Source organism: Acipenser ruthenus, chromosome 21, assembly GCF_902713425.1.
Source record: "Acipenser ruthenus chromosome 21, fAciRut3.2 maternal haplotype, whole genome shotgun sequence".
In the NCBI taxonomy this organism is placed as follows: domain Eukaryota; kingdom Metazoa; phylum Chordata; class Actinopteri; order Acipenseriformes; family Acipenseridae; genus Acipenser; species Acipenser ruthenus.
In genome coordinates, this window is record NC_081209.1 from 24,683,881 (window position 1) to 24,703,589 (window position 19,709).

At 36.3% G+C, this 19,709-nt stretch overlaps 1 protein-coding gene across 12 annotated transcripts in view; it reads left to right on the forward strand.

The window, feature by feature from the left end:
- The first annotated feature begins 1,482 nt into the window (after positions 1-1,482).
- Positions 1,483-19,709, forward strand: part of LOC117428040 (transcription factor 12-like) — a 102,250-nt gene continuing 84,023 nt past the window's right edge. For 4 of the 12 annotated variants that reach the window (XM_058995192.1, XM_058995194.1, XM_058995193.1 and 1 more), the window contains exons 1-3: positions 1,498-1,905; positions 2,675-2,767; positions 3,685-3,757. In XM_058995192.1, the coding sequence (XP_058851175.1) occupies positions 2,696-2,767; positions 3,685-3,757 (145 nt within the window). In that variant the 5' untranslated portion in view covers positions 1,498-1,905; positions 2,675-2,695. Of the gene's footprint in view, positions 1,906-2,674; positions 2,768-3,684; positions 3,758-19,709 lie in introns of all 12 variants that reach the window. The other 8 variants (XM_058995189.1, XM_058995190.1, XM_058995184.1 and 5 more) reach the window with 6 other exon arrangements.

Genomic DNA, 19,709 nt, shown 5'->3' on the forward strand with positions numbered 1-19,709 from the left:
GTGTTGTCGGAGGAGCCTGTCTTGATTGCTCCCACTTGCACTACAGAGTCAGCAACTAATCCGCTGTCAGTCACTGACAGCAAAACATTAAACATAGCACCCCCCCTTTAGCTCAAAATCAGCGGAAGGAAAAATAGTTCCAGTTCTTTGTTAACAGTTCCAAAACTTTCAAAAAAATTATAGAATTTAGTACAGACAGGAATACACGTGTTCGTATTTCTGAAAAACAACACGCATTACATAAATGATTTTAACGTTTTCAATTTCAGAATGCAAAATCAATTTTGAAATGTACTCAAACTTTGTTCTGAGCGCAAAGCAGAGACACGTTTGGAGCGCCATCACAAGTGTCGTTTATGAACGTTGTGTTCTCCTAGTATGCTGGCAGTAACTCAAAGCTAGTATAAACAGGAAAAGTTACACACGAAACGCCAGGTTATTGAAAACAAAGGGTCCTCCTGTCTTTCTTTTTACAAGCAACCGCTATCAGCAAACATATTAAGTGATTGTATTTTCAGCAGTGAGGCTTGTACGTTGCGCTTCTTTGTACTATCGATCTATTCAACAGATTGTATCTATTCAGAAAAAGAGACCGGTACATTTGCACTGCATCAATAAATCCAATTAAAGCTTCAGTGTGCTACACGCATGTTTAATTGTGTCTTCTGTTATTATAAAGAATACAATTACTGTACGTGGTTTCTACTGCACAATCCCACTGTGTTTTTAGCCACACTGTCTTCCCACTTTATCCAAAAACATCTGTTTGCCACTATATATGCCAAAGAGAGACGTTCTTGGTCCCACTTGTAGCCGGAGGAGATTGTACATTGGTAATAGAGTGTTTATTTGAACTAGACTCAAAAGCTAAACCAATGACAGGCATTCTTTTCTGACTTGTATATTTTTCCTGATAAATTGTAGTCAGATCGGGTGTCTACATTGATCTGGTTGTTTGTTTATCGCTGTCAGCTGGGATGGAATTTAATCCTTGCGTTACTGCCAGTTTGGCATTATATATAGTTTTTTTTGTTTTTTAATGCAAAACGTGAAACTTTGCCGCTTGTGTAAACATGATCTATTAGTTATAGCAGACTTTAAGTATAAAACCAATACATACACTCTATTACCAGTATAGGTGGTTATTAAAATAATAATAATAATAATAATAATAATAATAATAATAATAATAATAATAATAATAATAAATAAACATTGATAGTTATCTTTGACTAGCTCATACTGGGGTACTTAACATAAGGGAGGACTTTTGAACCAATTAGGGCATTACTAAACTCCATGTATTTAGGTTTTCTCTCTTCAGCCCCTACTTATCAGTGGAGTTAACTTATGGTTTTACAATTTAATTTGCTCGACCAGATGGCCGATTAAGCAGTTAATTAATACCAAGTACAGTATTTAGCTTGTCTCGCTCAATTCCCTCCTTGACGGCTACTTGTCAGGGAAACGCATCCTTGGTAGACAAAGGGTTAAAGAGCAGCTTTGGCTTCGCATGGCGAAAGGATACACAGCTGAACGTCAACGTGGTGATTAGGTTTGCTAAGCAAAAATGTCTGCCTAAGGGAAACTCGTAAGTTACATTCAGGGAATATTTTGCAAAATATTACTGAAAAAACCTTGATTCCAAACTCGAGCAGACGCGAAGAAGGAATACAAGGCTTCAGTTTTCACTCCAATTCGCCCTAGTCGGATATTTAAACGGGAAAAGGTAAAAAATATTGTAGTGAGTTTGAAGAAAAGGGTTCGGACTGGGTGACAGAAGTTGGGATACAAGACTGGAGCTGGTTTAAGGGTCGGCATTTGCTTTACGACATTTACTTGAAATCTTTTTTTTTTTGTAATGAATTACAACATTGAATGGAGAAAGCATGCCCTTTTTCAAATGTAGGTATTTATTACGAAATATCAGGCAAACGTCATTAGTGCTAGGTTTAAACCTTCATCTACTTGATACAATGAATCAGTGAGTTGCACATCATCTAAATATAGCATTTTTTTTTTACGAATGGGTTCTATATAGACAGAAAGTTACACCAAAGGTTTTCCTGCCACCATTCAATTCAAAACCACGTATACCGATGCTGTTGTGAATGTCAATCGTCGCTTGTTTTTTTTGTTTTTTTTTGCACGTTTACTGTGTTTCGTGCAAACTGGGCTCCTGCATTTCATCATATCGATTTGCAGTGCGAAATGTGTCTTCAAAACTCCCTAGATGTTTAAGTGTTCTTGCAAGTCTGTTTTGGGCTAGCACGGGGTAAACACGTAATGCAATTGTATTACAAGTCGGATCCATTGTTACAACTAAGTGCTCGCAAGTTGTGCTGTCCTTGAATAATTGAAGTGCGTTTAGATTTTTAGGGTGAATGCTTATTATATGTATTATAAATACATACTTACTTTTATTTTTAAATAACTTGCAAATAGTAAAAAAAATGGTGAAAAATATATTTTTTGAACTTGCGTAAGGAGTTTTAGTTTCATATAGAAAAAAGTGTGTTGTGAAAAATAATAATAAAAAAATATTTATCTTGTTTTGTAGCAGTTTTTTTTTCTGTGCTATTCGTTGAGATCAGACGATGTTGATTTAATTATAGTACATATTACGCATATAAAAGACAATGCAGAAACCCCGTTTCTCGTGCTTATTTCCTAGGTGTAGTTGCAGGAACTCAAGATGAACCCCCAGCAGCGCGCTGCCGCTATTGGAACAGATAAGGAACTAAGCGATCTACTGGATTTTAGTGCGGTAGGATATGCATTACAATTTTTTGTTCTGTCCATTGTATGTAAGCCGTACTGCCAAAGCTGGAGTTGCACAGCTATAGGTTGTGCTAATGAATCATTGCGAGACGCCTGAACTTTGATGTAATGACAATGTCTAGACCTTTAAGATTAAATACTTTGGGTCAACTGACGGGGGGGAAATGAGCTGGTCCTGATGTGTTTATTGTAGTCTTATTACCAAGTTTGTTAAACTTCAGCTGCAGTGTTGATTGATTTGAAATACGCAACACGCCTGTATATTATATACGTACGGCAGATTTGTAAGAAACTATTTACTGAATACTTTGCAAGGTGTTTTTAGTTTTGAACGAAAAGCAAAAAATAAAATAAATTACACTTTTAAAAATACACTTGACAGAAAAAAACGAATTCAGGTCAACAGAAGACCAATGACGTTTTTAACCATATACAGCATTATAAATAAGTGTTTTGTTTGTTAAGCTGTCTCCTTATAGTGTGAATTCACGCTTGTATATTTCCGTTTTTCACTCAGTAACATTGCTTTGTACGTTATGGCTCATTTATGTTTTCAGTTTCATTAAATGCTACAGAGAAACAAAACAAACACAGTTTAACAGTAACGTCATGCATGGATTATCGGGTGTCTTAAGTACGTGCATTTCTTTGAAGATTTTGTAACAAATACACGTAATAAGACTAGTATTACGCCTTTTTTCTTTTATTCCAAATATTTTAAAACAATTATGTCAGCAATAATTTAAATGATGTGAACATGCTTGTCACATTTCCTTCAGCTTCAGCTGTCACGCAAGAGAAGGAAATACAGATTCATTTTTCTTGATTTAAACATATCAGTACAGTTACCATTAACACACTATTGTTTATTTTTAAATCTTTTTTTTATTAATTTTTTTATAGATGTTTTCACCACCTGTAACCAGTGGAAAAAATAGACCAACTACCTTGGGCAGCAGTCGGTTCAGTGCATCAGGTAGGATATGAAACGACTGGTGTAGAATGTCACATTTGAATCATGAAGATTGTTTCAGATGTGTTTACTTTATTTAGACACACACACCAGAAGTAATTTCACTGGTATTCAATTGTGTGTGTGTGTGTGTGTGTGTGTGTGTGTGTGTGTTACAAATTGTTTTAGTTAATGATTTACATTTATATTTTGGATATTTGGGAAAACCAGAGTCTACCAGAAACCTAGGTTACCACAAGTGCTGTGCGTACAGTAACTGTAGTTTCTCTATGCAGTGTACTTTCAGTCAGCTCATCTGGTGTGTAACAACACCAGCAGTCCAGCAGGAATTAAGGTGGCATGCATGCTTTAGGCATGTAAAAATATTGCAAAACAGGTATTGTCTTTGAGGTGATGGAAAAATGTATACTTTGACAAATAATACATAAACAGTGAATGTATTGTATAGCTGTTAGGCAGAAACACAGGCACTGCTGTGCACAAGCATGAGATGAGTTAACATCTGTTAATTTAGGCGTCACAGTGTTCAAGCGTTAGTGCTAGATAGGCTCTTGAGACCAGATAATATGAATCCTGTTACTGTCTATTTGAATTCATATTATGCGTGCCCTTGTTAGTTAGAAACTTGGAAGTTAGGGATTTGTTGCAGATTTGTGAAATCTCATTGACCCGAGTAAATAGGAGAATAAAAAGTTTGATTTGCATTTAATTGCATTTGTAAAGTCAGTAGACATTAATGAATATGAACATAATTACTAAGTTTTGTCACTGAACACGCTATTTGATTTAATCATGAAGATTCCTTTTTTCTTAAGCAAGTCATTAGAAATACTTAATCTGCAAAGTGTTGCTTTTGTATGTATTGTACTAATTCAATAATAATAATAATAATAATAATAATAATAATAATAATAATAATAATAATAATTCAAATAAATCAGATAACAAGTTGCTCTCATTTATTGCTATTGTGTAGAGATTTACAGTAGAGGATTTTCACACTTGTTTTTTTGGGGTGAATACATTTTTTTTGTGTGTTAACATTTGTTTATAAAAATGCTTATTGCTTCCCTGGAGATCACCTGATTACGGGTAGGGTGTGATTTTCTGAGGTTTCTGTCCCTTAAGGCTGGTACATTATTATCACTGGGTGATTCTGATGGTAGTAGTCTACATTTTACAGCTTTCATTCCGTTTACAGTGGCATTTCTAGTGTAGCCTCCTGTAAATGGCTTGATTTTGCTTTTCCCATTACTGCTCCCTGTAACTAGGATGCATTTAGAATGGTATTTCTGAAGCTTCTTGAGTTCCTACAAGCAATAAAAAAGTCTGTGGACAAAGACTGGAAACTCTTGAATTTACAACCCTGCAGTGCAGTGGGGGTGGGGGGGTTATTGGTTGGTATGACAAGTATATGCATATCGTTTTGTATTTATTTTTTTGTTGTCATTTTTTTTTTTTTTTTTTAGAAAAACAAACAAACATTGAAGCATTTTTATTATTTTCACAAAATTGCAGCCTTTTAAAAACTGGTGTCTCTCGCTTTTATCCGGATCATTTGTTAAGGGTTGTAGAAACTTAAACTAAAACAGTTTTATTGTGTGATGTGATCGTAGAAGAAGACAATTGGGTATTCTGTCAATTGAATGCATGTGTTGTATCCTGAAACAAAGCAGGGTTTGTAAATAGTTATCTAAAATATAAAGGACACACTTTTTGGTCGATGATAACTGAATACCAAGACAGTGTAGGAGAAAGAGGCTTTTGTGACTGAAAGCTTTAGAACTGCAGTGATGTCTTTCAGTCCACTTTTGAAAAAAACAAACAGACTTCAGGAGGGCAGTTCTCTTATATTCACCAACTGTAAGTACTTTAATGGAGATTCACAGTATACTAGTAAATTCTAAGGACACTGCAGCCTTAGTCACAAAGTTAGTTAATGTGAACCTGAAGTGCAACACAGACGTAGGTTTTGCTGGTCATTGATCCATAGGGAATTGTTTGACAGGAAGTAGTTCTCACATAACACACTTGGTTCTGAGGTTCATTAATTATTATTATTATTATTATTTTTTTATGATTGCATCGTATATATCCAGTATTCCAGGCAGGAAATACTTTATTTTTTGAATTTTGCAAACCTCAGTTTGATCTTAAAATGTAATGTGGAACTCTTTTTTTGTATTTTTTTTTTTTTTTTTTGGGATCAACAGTTTTATAAAGTGTCTAGTTACTCCAACACAATCACATAACCATGCAGAAACTCCAGGTACCATTAATGAAATGGGCCACATGTTACCTGATATGTATATCTGTAGTAATTGTGATAAGACTACCTACCAAAAAAAATAATCTGTTCTTCTTTTCAAAAGCATATTTAATTTCTCGCTGCATTTTGCTACTTTGTATGGTTTAGGTGTAGATGCAGAGGTGGTGCATTGAGGTCAATGATAGTATATTACTCAAGTTGTATTTTCTGGTAAATATTGTGTTGGAACAAAGCTTTCAACAACAAGGAGTCTGCTCTAGTATTGTAAAGTACTAGGCATGTGTTGCCAGAAGGAGTTCACTTGAGCTGTAAAACAACATTCAAATTCCATACTTGTGTGTGTGTGTGACCCACATGGAGAGAAGTCTCCTGCTGCAAAGGCACGCCTTTTATCTTACCTTAAAATGTAGGCCAACTGTAATTGTATAGGTGGTTAATGGGAATTCAGTTAGTTTTTTCTAGTTTCTTACTTTCACTTTAATACTGGATTTCAGGAATGTAAATTGGGACTGTAATGATTATGCTAGTGCATGATTAATGATGGTGTTTATTTAAAACTTAATGTTCCGTTATTGGCGCCGTGCAACAAACACGAACAAGAGGTTATGAAAATAATTGATGTAACCTTGCATTGATCCAGCCAACACAAAAATGAAAATGGTTCTTAATCTGCTCAGCAAATGCTGTAGCTGAACCGTGTTTTGAGTTCATTTAGCCTTTAATGTCGGGGTCAGTGATAAAAGGAAACGCAGAGAGTACACTTTAAAACGGTAAAGAGTAATTGAGAACATGAAGACGTTGAAAGTAGGAACTATTCCATTCCCCTCATTGCTGAAATTGCTCCATTTATGCAGCTTTTACACACGCTTTAATAAAAAGAGAGTGCAGAATGACTGTGTGAATGAGTTTGTCAGAGCGCTGTGCTTTGCTGGACAGCCACTGTTTATTGCAGAGGTATATGTCGGTGACTTAGTGCGACAGTACTGTCTGTCCATCAGCTAAAACACTGCCTAACGCCGACAATCTTAATCGTAAATATTTGACAGAAAATGGTGATGCTTTAGTTGGTAAACTTACATGGAACGCATTGATGGAAATGTCCAGTGTGATTTTTGATGGCTTACACCACCTAGTTCTGTCAATTTTTTATTTTATTTTTATGATTAAGGTGAATAAACCTGACTTGTTTTGTGCTGATGTCATGTTCATACCTTATGTAGACACTTTTTTGTCAGCACAGCGATTGCCCAAACGTTCTCAAAGTACCAGTTAACTTGGGAAAATGTGGCTTCTACTTGTACAGATTGTGCTTTATCAGGCATGCCAGTGACATTAAACTTAATGAGAAACCAGAACTGCTACACATCATAATGCACATGTAAAGTGTGTATACTGAGATCCCCCCCTGATTTTTTACTGATATTTCAATTAAAAACTAATTTTTAACTATTTTATCCCTATTTTAATATATGTAAAATTAACTAGATTTTTTTTTTTTTAAGATATGAACCAAAAACACAGAACACTACTAATAACATACTAAAGAACTGTGTTACACTCCACCCACGAAACCCACTCTGTGAGAAGATGACTCGCTGTATTGCCTGAAATTTTCACTTTATTCTAAGGTGTCGGTCGATAAAGTGGGTGCAGTGGGGTTCCTTGGGCGTATTGAAATGCTGCACTCATTTACTGTAAACCCTTGAAATAGGTTCTTCCCTTGTGTTCAGATACACCACAGTGCCTTGTACTGTGTGTGCACTGCTGGAGGTGAATAACCAGAGACCCGTCTTTATTTTTCACAAATTTCATATTGTTACAGATACACATTAATAAAACAACTGAAATAGATGCATATCAATAATAGTGTAGTATACATCATGTTTTAACTACATACGTATTTTTTTATTATCCGCTTTTATTTAACATTTTCACATAAACAGACCTTGCACAGAAAAATGATTTGGTTTCTCATTAGTGGCAGTAACGGTAACATATAATCCTCCACGCTTTTTAATTAACTGCATATTTACAGTAAATACTGCCCATGCCCTCCATAAAAATACAATAAGATAAACTATATATACAGTGTGTGTGTGTGTGTGTGTGTGTGTGTGTATATATATATATATATATACAGTGCCTTGCGAAAGTATTCGGCCCCCTTGAACTTTGCGACCTTTTGCCACATTTCAGGCTTCAAACATAAAGATATGAAACTGTAATTTTTTGTGAAGAATCAACAACAAGTGGGACACAATCATGAAGTGGAACGAAATTTATTGGATATTTCAAACTTTTTTAACAAATAAAAAACTGAAAAATTGGGCGTGCAAAATTATTCAGCCCCCTTAAGTTAATACTTTGTAGCGCCACCTTTTGCTGCGATTACAGCTGTAAGTCGCTTGGGGTATGTCTCTATCAGTTTTGCACATCGAGAGACTGACATTTTTGCCCATTCCTCCTTGCAAAACAGCTCGAGCTCAGTGAGGTTGGATGGAGAGCATTTGTGAACAGCAGTTTTCAGTTCTTTCCACAGATTCTCGATTGGATTCAGGTCTGGACTTTGACTTGGCCATTCTAACACCTGGATATGTTTATTTGTGAACCATTCCATTGTAGATTTTGCTTTATGTTTTGGATCATTGTCTTGTTGGAAGACAAATCTCCGTCCCAGTCTCAGGTCTTTTGCAGACTCCATCAGGTTTTCTTCCAGAATGGTCCTGTATTTGGCTCCATCCATCTTCCCATCAATTTTAACCATCTTCCCTGTCCCTGCTGAAGAAAAGCAGGCCCAAACCATGATGCTGCCACCACCATGTTTGACAGTGGGGATGGTGTGTTCAGGGTGATGAGCTGTGTTGCTTTTACGCCAAACATAACGTTTTGCATTGTTGCCAAAAAGTTCGATTTTGGTTTCATCTGACCAGAGCACCTTCTTCCACATGTTTGGTGTGTCTCCCAGGTGGCTTGTGGCAAACTGTAAATGATACTTTTTATGGATATCTTTAAGAAATGGCTTTCTTCTTGCCACTCTTCCATAAAGGCCAGATTTGTGCAGTATACGACTGATTGTTGTCCTATGGACAGAGTCTCCCACCTCAGCTGTAGATCTCTGCAGTTCATCCAGAGTGATCATGGGCCTCTTGGCTGCATCTCTGATCAGTCTTCTCCTTGTATGAGCTGAAAGTTTAGAGGGACGGCCAGGTCTTGGTAGATTTGCAGTGGTCTGATACTCCTTCCATTTCAATATTATCGCTTGCACAGTGCTCCTTGGGATGTTTAAAGCTTGGGAAATCTTTTTGTACCCAAATCCGGCTTTAAACTTCTCCACAACAGTATCTCGGACCTGCCTGGTGTGTTCCTTGTTCTTCATGATGCTCTCTGCGCTTTAAACGGACCTCTGAGACTATCACAGTGCAGGTGCATTTATACGGAGAATTGATTACACACAGGTGGATTCTATTTATCATCATTAGTCATTTAGGTCAACATTGGATCATTCAGAGATCCTCACTGAACTTCTGGAGAGAGTTTGCTGCACTGAAAGTAAAGGGGCTGAATAATTTTGCACGCCCAATTTTTCAGTTTTTTATTTGTTAAAAAAGTTTGAAATATCCAATAAATTTAGTTCCACTTCATGATTGTGTCCCACTTGTTGTTGATTCTTCACAAAAAATTACAGTTTCATATCTTTATGTTTGAAGCCTGAAATGTGGCAAAAGGTTGCAAAGTTCAAGGGGGCCGAATACTTTCGCAAGGCACTGTATATATATATATATATATATATATATATATATATATATATATATATATATATATTTTACACTGAAGGGAAATAATTGCACATACAGCAATCTACCCATTAAAAAAAAAACTATAGGAATTGTATTTCAATCCCATTGCACTGAAGCAGCATACAACAAGCTTGGGGTTTCTCAGTATTTAAACACTAAGCAAAGCAGATTCATTCATTCAGTTCCATTGAAAACCAAAACAACGTTTTCTCCAGTGCAAAGTTTGCACCACTTGAAATAAAACAAAGAATTAGCACACTAATACAAAATATAAGCAAACAAGCCATATTTTCCCCCAAAGGAAACAAACAGCTAATGCATAACGACGGTATCTTTCGACTCCCATTCCAGTCGACAGTTGCAAAATCTGCACATCGTTATTTTGTCACCGTCCAGAGCTGCGGACATTAATTCCCAAACGACTCGCTCCAAATTATACATCTGCGCAAGTGCTAGTCAGAGCTTCCGTTTCCCTTCAGACCATGTCTATGGTAACGGTTGAGCCTTGACAACTACAATTGCAAGTATTTATTTTAAGTATTTTTTTTATCCCAATTTAAAAATGCCATTCTGTGTTTCCTTTATGATGATTTTTCGTTGCATTTCCTTTTATATGTTGCATTTCGTTTTATATGTTGCATTTCATTTTATTTCATGCTATTTTGTATTTGCGAGAAACACAGGTCTCTATGTATAACCTTGGTATGCAAAAGTTCGTATTTTCAAGATGGGTGATGTTTAGGTCTACCACTGCTGTTTTAGACCAGTTGAATAGATCTTAAAAGGATGAGAAAGTTATTTGAAACTTTTCTCTTATAAAATATTGGTGCATTTAAAGTGGTCTCTTAAGAAGCCACTGCACCCACTGTACAAGTTGTTCTGATTTTCCATCTTGTTGGTTTCAGAGCTCTAAAGCTTTGATTATCAAGGGTGCATTTATGCAAATCCATGTTAAAAAAATGAAAAAGGCCTCAACTGTTGCATATAGCATATCAAAAACAGATTTGCGTTCCAGAACTTGCAGCCTCAGGAATAATGTGGAAGCGACTGATAATCAGTTTAAGATATAATAATAGCAATAGAAAGGCAGTTCCAGAATCTTTTCCACCGATGCACACATACATTTTTTTGCAGAATGTGTGTATCCATGCTACTCTCTGCCTGCAATATAATACAATTCCTTCATTTGTTAAGCTTTCCTGTGATGCCCAGGGTGCTTATTTCTCTAGAAGCAGCTGCTTATTCTTAGATAACCTGCAGTACCTGCTCTGTGAGCAAGTGGCAACTGCCGTTTCTGATGCAGTGCAATCTCACTAGTGAAAATTGGTACGTTTTCATGACAGACTGTGTCTGCTGCTGCAGGGAGGATTCAGTCTGAGTTTGGACATCTTTCATTAATGTGTCATAGGTCACCTCAGACTTGGTTACTGAGAAACATGCTGTTGCCATAGCAATGAAGGTCCTTTGAAGGAGGGATACTTGGCAGAGCTTTGACATCTTTTTACTGTTCTATTTAAATGTTCCAAAATGAAAATACAGTAGAGTAGTTATGCTGCCAGAACTGTAAAAGTTGAAGTATATTTTCTATTTCTGTATGTTATTGTAAAATATTATATATTCTGTCATACCTGTTATAATATGCCCATCTTGGGTAACTTAGTAAACTAGACAGTTTCATCAGTATTTAATTTATTTACCTTACACTTGGAGGAGTGATCGAGAGTTTGATGTGACATGCTAACTTTCTGGGCACACGTTTAAAGCTAATTTCAATTCTTACATTTGGATTACTAGCTTCACTAGACAAAGTTAATAGCTTGGAAAACATTGAGGTCACAGGTCAGGTTTTTGCAGGTGCTTGGGAGAAATGTAAACCCCATGTGGTTTATATGTGATCCAGTTAGCTATAGGATGGGGAAATGTAAGCCAGACATATTTTAAACACCTGGAGGGGGATTTGCAATCAGCAGGGGTTCTGGGGCTAGGTTTATTTTATAGGGGGAAATAGGAGAGCAGCACAGAGTATTGCATAAAAGATTATGGAGAGTGCCGATCTTTAACAGTACTATTTCACAAAGCAGGAGGGGGTTGAAATGTGAACATAAATAGAATGTGAGTCTGCACTGAAGTTCTAAAATACAATGAAACTTTTTATTTATTTAATTAGGAATAGCGGAAAATTGCATATTTTTAAAAAATGGGCAAAAAAATAAAGTTTTCTTGAACTGGTAATAACATTTGACATGAAAGTGCAGAAATGTAAGGTAGACCAACAGTGAGATAAAATCAGATAAGGGAAGCATATTCTTGTATTGCTCAATGTGGTTGAAGTGTGCCTTTATGGTAAAAGCAGACAGTGTACAAACTTAATTTTATATTGTCTGCTGTGTTAGCGAGGACATTTTATTTTTATTAGGTCAGCAATTTGGTAGTTTTGGACAGATTTGATTTATCTCTTATTTCCCATTGGAATTGACTACAGTTTTCCAAACAGGACTGAATTATGTATTTTTTTTATTGGAATGAAACTTTACACCTTAGGGTAAAAAAAAATACTTGTAAAGTTAATCTACTTCTATGAACACACAAGCTTAAGCATATAAGAATTTTAGTGGCATCAAAAATATTTCGATTTTATAAAAGGTTTTCTGGGCATGATTTACAAAAAAAGTTTAGCAATCAAAAAGTGAATGTTTAATTGATTTAAAAGGTGGCACATATAAGGTGTTTAAATCATTTCAATAAGACCCTTTTTGGTGTTTTAACATATATATATATATTATTTTCATATCATTAGTACACAAAAGGTTCTGAGATACTTAAATCTTGTGATGTGTTATATCAATTGAAAATACCCCCCTACTACATCAGTGTACATGGAGCCTTTCTTCTCCAAATTAAGGAGTCATATCCCTTCAGAAAAAAAAATCTGCTTCTTCAAAATCAATACTAACATTTCCATCTGGTCAAAATCTATAAGACGAATGGAAATCCATCTTGTCCCTGACTTGTCTTTGCAGTTAATAGACAGAAGTCACTTTGACAGGTGGATATCTGCACCAGCTATCTAGCCCATGGCCATAACATAATTATTCTTGTTCTGTCTGTGAAGACTTAATGGTAAAATGCTTTTGACAAGAAAGCCCTTTGCCAAAGACTTTGCAATTGGTTTATTTTTTAATGACTTGTTAAAATTCTCAAAGCAGGTATTTTCTGGCCAGTGCCATTCAAACACCATTTTGTTCTGTACTGATATTTGTAAATAGAACTCTGTATTGCTACAGTATGTAAGTTACAGGCAAATTACGAATAAAGTGCCCTACTTCGAGCAAGAAAATATATGTGGTTGAAAACAAAGAGTGAAACGAGAAAGTCTGTTGGGGGGCAACATTGGACACTTCCTTTTGAAAATCTCCTACTGCACTTTCCTATAACACTAAAGACGGTGTCAGTGGAAAAAAAACCATACATTAATATAGCATCAACAATAACTGTCATAACTTCGCCTCACTTAGGTTTCAGTTCACTTTTTTTGCATCTTCACAATGAATGTAGCACATACCAGATATTGGGGTACCGAGGAACTGTCCCATGTGACCCACTGTAAGATGGCTGACTCTTATGGTCAGGTGACTGCCAAAGCCTCATAAATCTGAGAAAATGTCAGCTACTGACTTAATAATTGCAGAGTTATATAAACACTCAATGCTAAATGTGTTGGTGACCTCCATGATACTGAACACTGATCTAATATGGCTGCCATTTTATTTCTGAGATATAGAGACATTATTCTATGATTTTCCACCATCAAGATACATTAAAGTGGTTGTCTGGCCATATCGGTTAAAGACTGTGCTCTTTGAGATACTGGCTTTACACAGCTAGTGTTATATTATTCTTTCAGTTGAGTGACTGATGTTGTGGAGTAAACCAGCCAAAAAACTGTCCCTACCCCCTTCCTCTTGGTGATAAATATTCAAACAGTCTGTAAACTGAATGATTTTGCTATGTAAAGTTTGCCTGATTCATTTCTGACTAAGCCACATTCTCTGGCGCTGTGCAACATCCAGTTGGTGCTGATTTGGAGAGAGAGAGAGAGAGAGAGAGAGAGAGAGAGAGAGAGAGAGAGAGAGAGAGAGAGAGAGAGAGAGAGAGAGAGAGAGAGAGAGAGAGAGAGAGAGAGAGAGAGAGGGAGAGGGAGAGGGAGAGGGAGAGGGAGAGGGAGAGGGAGAGGGAGAGGGAGAGGGAGAGAGGGAGAGAGAAGTACTTCTCTCTGACAAGTAATTACTGCTGTAACCCTGAGAGGATGTTTCAGGGAACTGGGGTATAGTCTAAGATAATGATTTTTAAGCCTTTGGGTATTTTAGAATTCAGGCTCATCGTATGCTGTCAGTGTTGTGTTCTTTTTTTTTTTTTTTTGTAGAAATGATTAGGTTTATAATAAATAATATTACATGGACCCATGACTACTTAGAAAGGGATCTTCTATACTGTAGTGCAGGCACTGCTCTCCAGAGCGTTCACACTGCTAGGGTGTATTGAGATAGCTATTTGCCATTAGGCTGTTTCCATGAGTGTTGATTAAGTAGTTTCCATTTTGGTATTACAGTATGCCCTGTTGTAAGTTGCTGACTGTGTAAAAAGTCTTTTAAGTCAAAAAAAGAAGCTCATCTTAAACCCTTGGTATTTATTATGACAGGGACCAGGAATAGAAATCCTGCATGTGTGTATTTAGTGCATGGAAGTTCAACTGTAAAGACTGTAGTGTAAAAATAAAGTCCCTGTGTAAGTATGGCCTGCTTTAGAGTTTTACATGCATCTTGAGACCCATATGTTTTATTTGTTTATATAATAAAAACATATTTTTTTTTAAAAAAAAAGCACTCTTTTTAAATGAGTTAAAGCTTTGTGAAAAGCCCTATTCCTCTGGTAATAACATTAGACATACACATTCTAATTTCTTTTTATATGTTCGTGTGTAGCTGTTTTCATGAATTCTAAAGGAGACATGTATCTCTACGAGCACCATGCTCTGTGGCCTCTGAAGGTTGATGCTTCTATCAGGATTTACATTTCTGATATAGAACATGCTGATGAGTGTAGAAGTTACTGTTGTGTGATTCCAACAATCCTACTTGTACAGCTGTATTTCTGTTTGTATTGATGTGTGTTGTGATATGTTAGGTCTAAAACTATTTAAGAGCTCAATATACCAATCAAATTGAACCTCTCTAAAAAATAAAAATAATTTGTCCTTTGAAGGATTTAAAGTAATACATTCCTGACTATGTAGTCTTACTAAATATTGGTCTTCATTTTTCTATACAGTGTAATGTATTTTGGTGGACATTGGTAAGTAAAATAATTAGTTACAACAAGCAGAAGTCTTTGATGGATCATAATGATGTTGCATTAAGGTTTTTATAAACCAAAGAGCAAGGTCAATTCTTGTCTCTGTGGAAACATATTCTGATACTGTAGCTGGATTCGGTTTCATTGACATTCATTATTGTAATGAATAAGTCTGGAGAAGTCAATATCATTTATATTCATGTTTTTGCCTTTGTACACAATAATGAGGAGGGGTCATTGAACTTGTGACCTGTGACATGCACCTTTTTCCCCGGGAGGATGCATTCACAACCATTGGAAAAATGTGCTGTTTGGGTTTATACATTTATTTGTGTAATCGTAGCAATACGCTCGGTCTTTTGTAAATCTTTATAGCTTGCAGTAGGCAAGCCCTCAATGCTTAAAAATCCTTTCAAGGTATATTTTATTCTTAGTTAATACAAATTGTAACTAGCATGATTCCATCAGATCTTACTGTCAAACACTGTGTTAAGCCAGTTACTTTACTGTATGTGCTTGTCTTAAAATGGCTTTTTGTGGTGCTGTCATTTTTACTTTCTCCTTAGCTTAACAAATGACAATGAACAGTTTGGGGATGTGGGAGGGGGGGGTTTGACTGTTTTGGTGTTGCATTCTAAGCTTCATTTAGGAAGGTGAATTGCATGTGATCACAGAAATCTGGTCTGAAACAGGAAAGGGTAATAATTAGTTTCTAATATGAAGAAAATAGCTGTTATTAGCTTTGCCTTGCATGTTAGCTGTTTCCCCGCGGCACTCTTCAGATCTGAGCAGATGGGTGAGCTAAGGGCTGTCGGTTCTCCCTGAAGGCAATCTACGACTACAAGACATAGCTTCTCTCCTTCCTTTTTGAAACTTCAACTACTCAGGCTACAAGACTGGTGAAAGAAACCGCTAAAATAAGCAATCAAGATGTTCATTTGACTGTGAGCGCTCCGCGCGCATTGTTCTGTGGCACTGTATTCAATGTGATGACAGCTCCATGATTGGGTTAGAAGAAAAATAAAAAGGACATTTAGCTCTACCACTTTTTACCCTCTCCTGGTATTTTCTAGCAGTGACTTTGTTTAAAAGGAATGTAATACAGTCAGAAATTTTGAGTACTGTTACTGAGGGAAAAATACATATAATGGCGGGGGAAAAGAGGTTCCTTTTGTGTTGTGGTGCAAAGACATACAATGGGATTATATATGTGAAGTGCCGCTGTTAATAAGCAACATTAACTGGTTGTAAGAAGCTATTTCATTAATATAGTGTGCGAATGAAAGGCAGAAATCTGGTAGTAAATTTTACAGACAAAAGAGCGTATTATATTTTCATGTCATTTGTACTGATGCTCGTATATTATGGTCTGTTTTTGTTATCTGTGTGTAGACTGATTGCATTTTTTAACCACAGATTGGTACACATTTTGGGAGAGAAGAGGAGGCAGCTGCTGATCAAAAAGTGCACCTTTTCATTTAATAGCCATGTTTAAACATATGGCAGCGGGTGCATGCTCAGTGCTGGAAGGAAGTGTAGACATTGCAGGGAATAAGAAGTTTTGGAGTAATGTGTCTGAGCTCAAACATTCAGAAGTTACAGGGAGGGCTGGGCACAACACCAAACAAATAACAACATAAAAACAAGCATGAAATGCACCAGTTGCAGCTTTGGACAAGAACGCCTCCATTACATTAATCTCTACTTCCTTTGTCGGAAGCCTGTGGCTGCTGTCAGGAGTCGGTTTACTTTTTGTTCTGTCATTGTGAATAAAAATGTCTAATCTTGTGAATCGGAAATTAAATTGTGTGGTTTAGAATTGCAGAAACTGAAGCAAAGTTGGCAAATAAAAATGTTATAGGTGATAAACCGTTTCCTTGTTTTTTATTTTTACCAGCACTTTATATGCATGCACATGTGAGCTATTCTACATTTTTATTTTAAGGACAGCCATGAGTATCAAAAGACTTTTTCCCCAGCTAAAAGATAAACTGAAGGTGGCCTTTGAAAATGTAGCATGATCAAAGGGATCCCACAATTATTTGTGCCAGGACTGTAATGGCTGTGATTGATACTGAGAATCTTAATATTACAGTGGCATATGCATGCTGTATCCCATGCTATGGCTAAAATGTCTGAAGCCAAAATACCTAAGGAGGGAGTTTAGGGTGCAATAATGAAACATGTCACTTGCTGGCATATAGTGCTTTAAAAAGTGATATTGCAATTGGACTAGATTACCGACTGCTGATTATCTGTGCTGTACAGACTGTGGTCGTTTGTTGACATTGTTGATTTAAACACGGGATGCACACATTTATTCTCATTATTGCATCTCTTAATGTGAAACCTTTGGGATTTCATAAATAACAATAAAAAGGTGAATCTACACAAACGGCATCTTCTCTGGGGGGGTGGAGGGTTACTTTGTTTTCTCTGTTTTATTTTTTATTAAGCTGCATCATTGGGAAAGGTTATGTGAGCCTGAGGTTTCCTTACACTTGTTATTTATTATTATTATTTGTTTCTTAGCAGACACCCTTATCCAGGGTGACTTACAATTGTTATAAGATATCACATTATTTTTTACATACAATTACCCATTTATACAGTTGGGTTGTTACTGGAGCAATCTAGGTAAAGTACCTTGCTCAAGGGTACAGCAGCGGTGTCCCCCACCTGGGATTGAACCCACGACCTTCTGATCAAGCGTCCAGAGCCACTACTACTCCACACTGCTGCCCCAGTATTTACTGTCTTTTTACTGAAGTCTTTCGAGGTCCATGTAGAAGTTGGATTTGTCGACGTACAAAGCTTTCTGTGTGTGTGTGTGTGTGTAAAAAAAAATAAAAAAAAAATATATATATATATATATATATATATATATATATATATATATATATATATATATATATTAGAGAGAGTCTTCATCAGGTGCTTCTGGTACACCTCAGCACTGATAGCCAGGTAGTTGGAATCCTGCTGAAGAATGTATTCAGAAATTTGGTTGTGTTTTAGTTCTGAAAGCATCATTTTCTGGTGTTTGGAACTGAATATCACTGTACACAAAACAATTGCCCCACAGATGGAATTGTTGTGTTTGTCTCAGAAAAATGTCCTTTTTCTTTACTCTGAACTCCTGTATGAGTATCAAATATATCAGGTTAACTCTTATCCTGACTTGTTTCCAGTACATCTGTTAGAGCTTCAGTTAAAGAACCAGTGATGTTAGTCTTGCTAGTAGTGCTGATCACATTGCAGTAACCCTGCTCTGATGCATTACTGATGTACTCGCTCTGATGCATTACTGATGTAAATACCTTATATAATTATAATATTAGGCTGTGGTTGCTGATATTAGGCTTTCATTACTGCAGTCTCTCCAGAAATAGAAAAATATCCTTGGAAGAAACAGGATTCAATAAAATAGTCATTGCAGACCAACTCGCTATTTTTCTATTTCTGGAGAGACTGCAGTAATGAAAGCCTAATATCAGCAACCACAGCCTAATATTATAATTATATAAGGTATTTATATAAAATGTATAATTAGATAATTATTTGAGTTTTTATTTTTCCCAGCATATATGTGAGGAAAACTTATGATTTTATGATTTTCATTAGAAGGAGCACGGGACCTCTGCCCTCAGTGGGTTATTTATATTGTTTATATTTTGCTGGAAAGCTCTTGAAACACATTTTAAAATGAGGCTAAATGGAGATGGTGATGGTACCATCATAGGCTTCGTAAGGCTTGTCTACTCTAAATACACAATGCCGTAGCCGAGTCAGGAAATTCAAATTGCAATATTATTTAGTACATTTTTCAAAAATAATTCTGCAGAGCTGGCTAAACTCTGTATACAGTATTGTTTAAGAAAGAGGTTCACCCGTCCCCCGGGGTGAGAGAGAAAAAATAAATAAAAATAAGCGGCCAACAGTTTGCCCAGCATTTAATCTGCCAGTTAGACGCTGTAAATCAATTGTCGTTTTCAATCTATGAGGTGATTTTTATATATACACACACACACACACACACAATTTCCCCCTCTAAACACAGAAACCCAATAAAAAATGAAACAAAGGTAACCGAGATCACATCACATGACGTGTGATACCTGACAGTACGTGTTTGTGTCACATCAGCATTCCCCAGGTATTGGAAAACACGGCATACTTGTTTATGCCTACCGCTTCTGCGAGGGAGAAAGAGATTAATAAACATCCAATACAGTTAGAAAATGCATTCAGTGCCTGTAAATCTGATGTTGCTTTGCACAATTGAGTTTGCTGTGCAGCTCACATCGCTCACAGCTCTTAACCTCCTGCTAGAACACCTGCATGTGAACAGCTCGCGGGGGTTAGAAAACAGACATAGAAATGGTTATTTATTATCTTTAAGTGGATATCATTGCACAGATGAAACTAAGCAGACCAGAGACCCCTGAGTAGAATACTAGTTTTAGGGATAGTAATAATGATGATATTAAGTACCAGTAAATGAAATCTTGACCACACTTTATTCTGGTATTGCTGT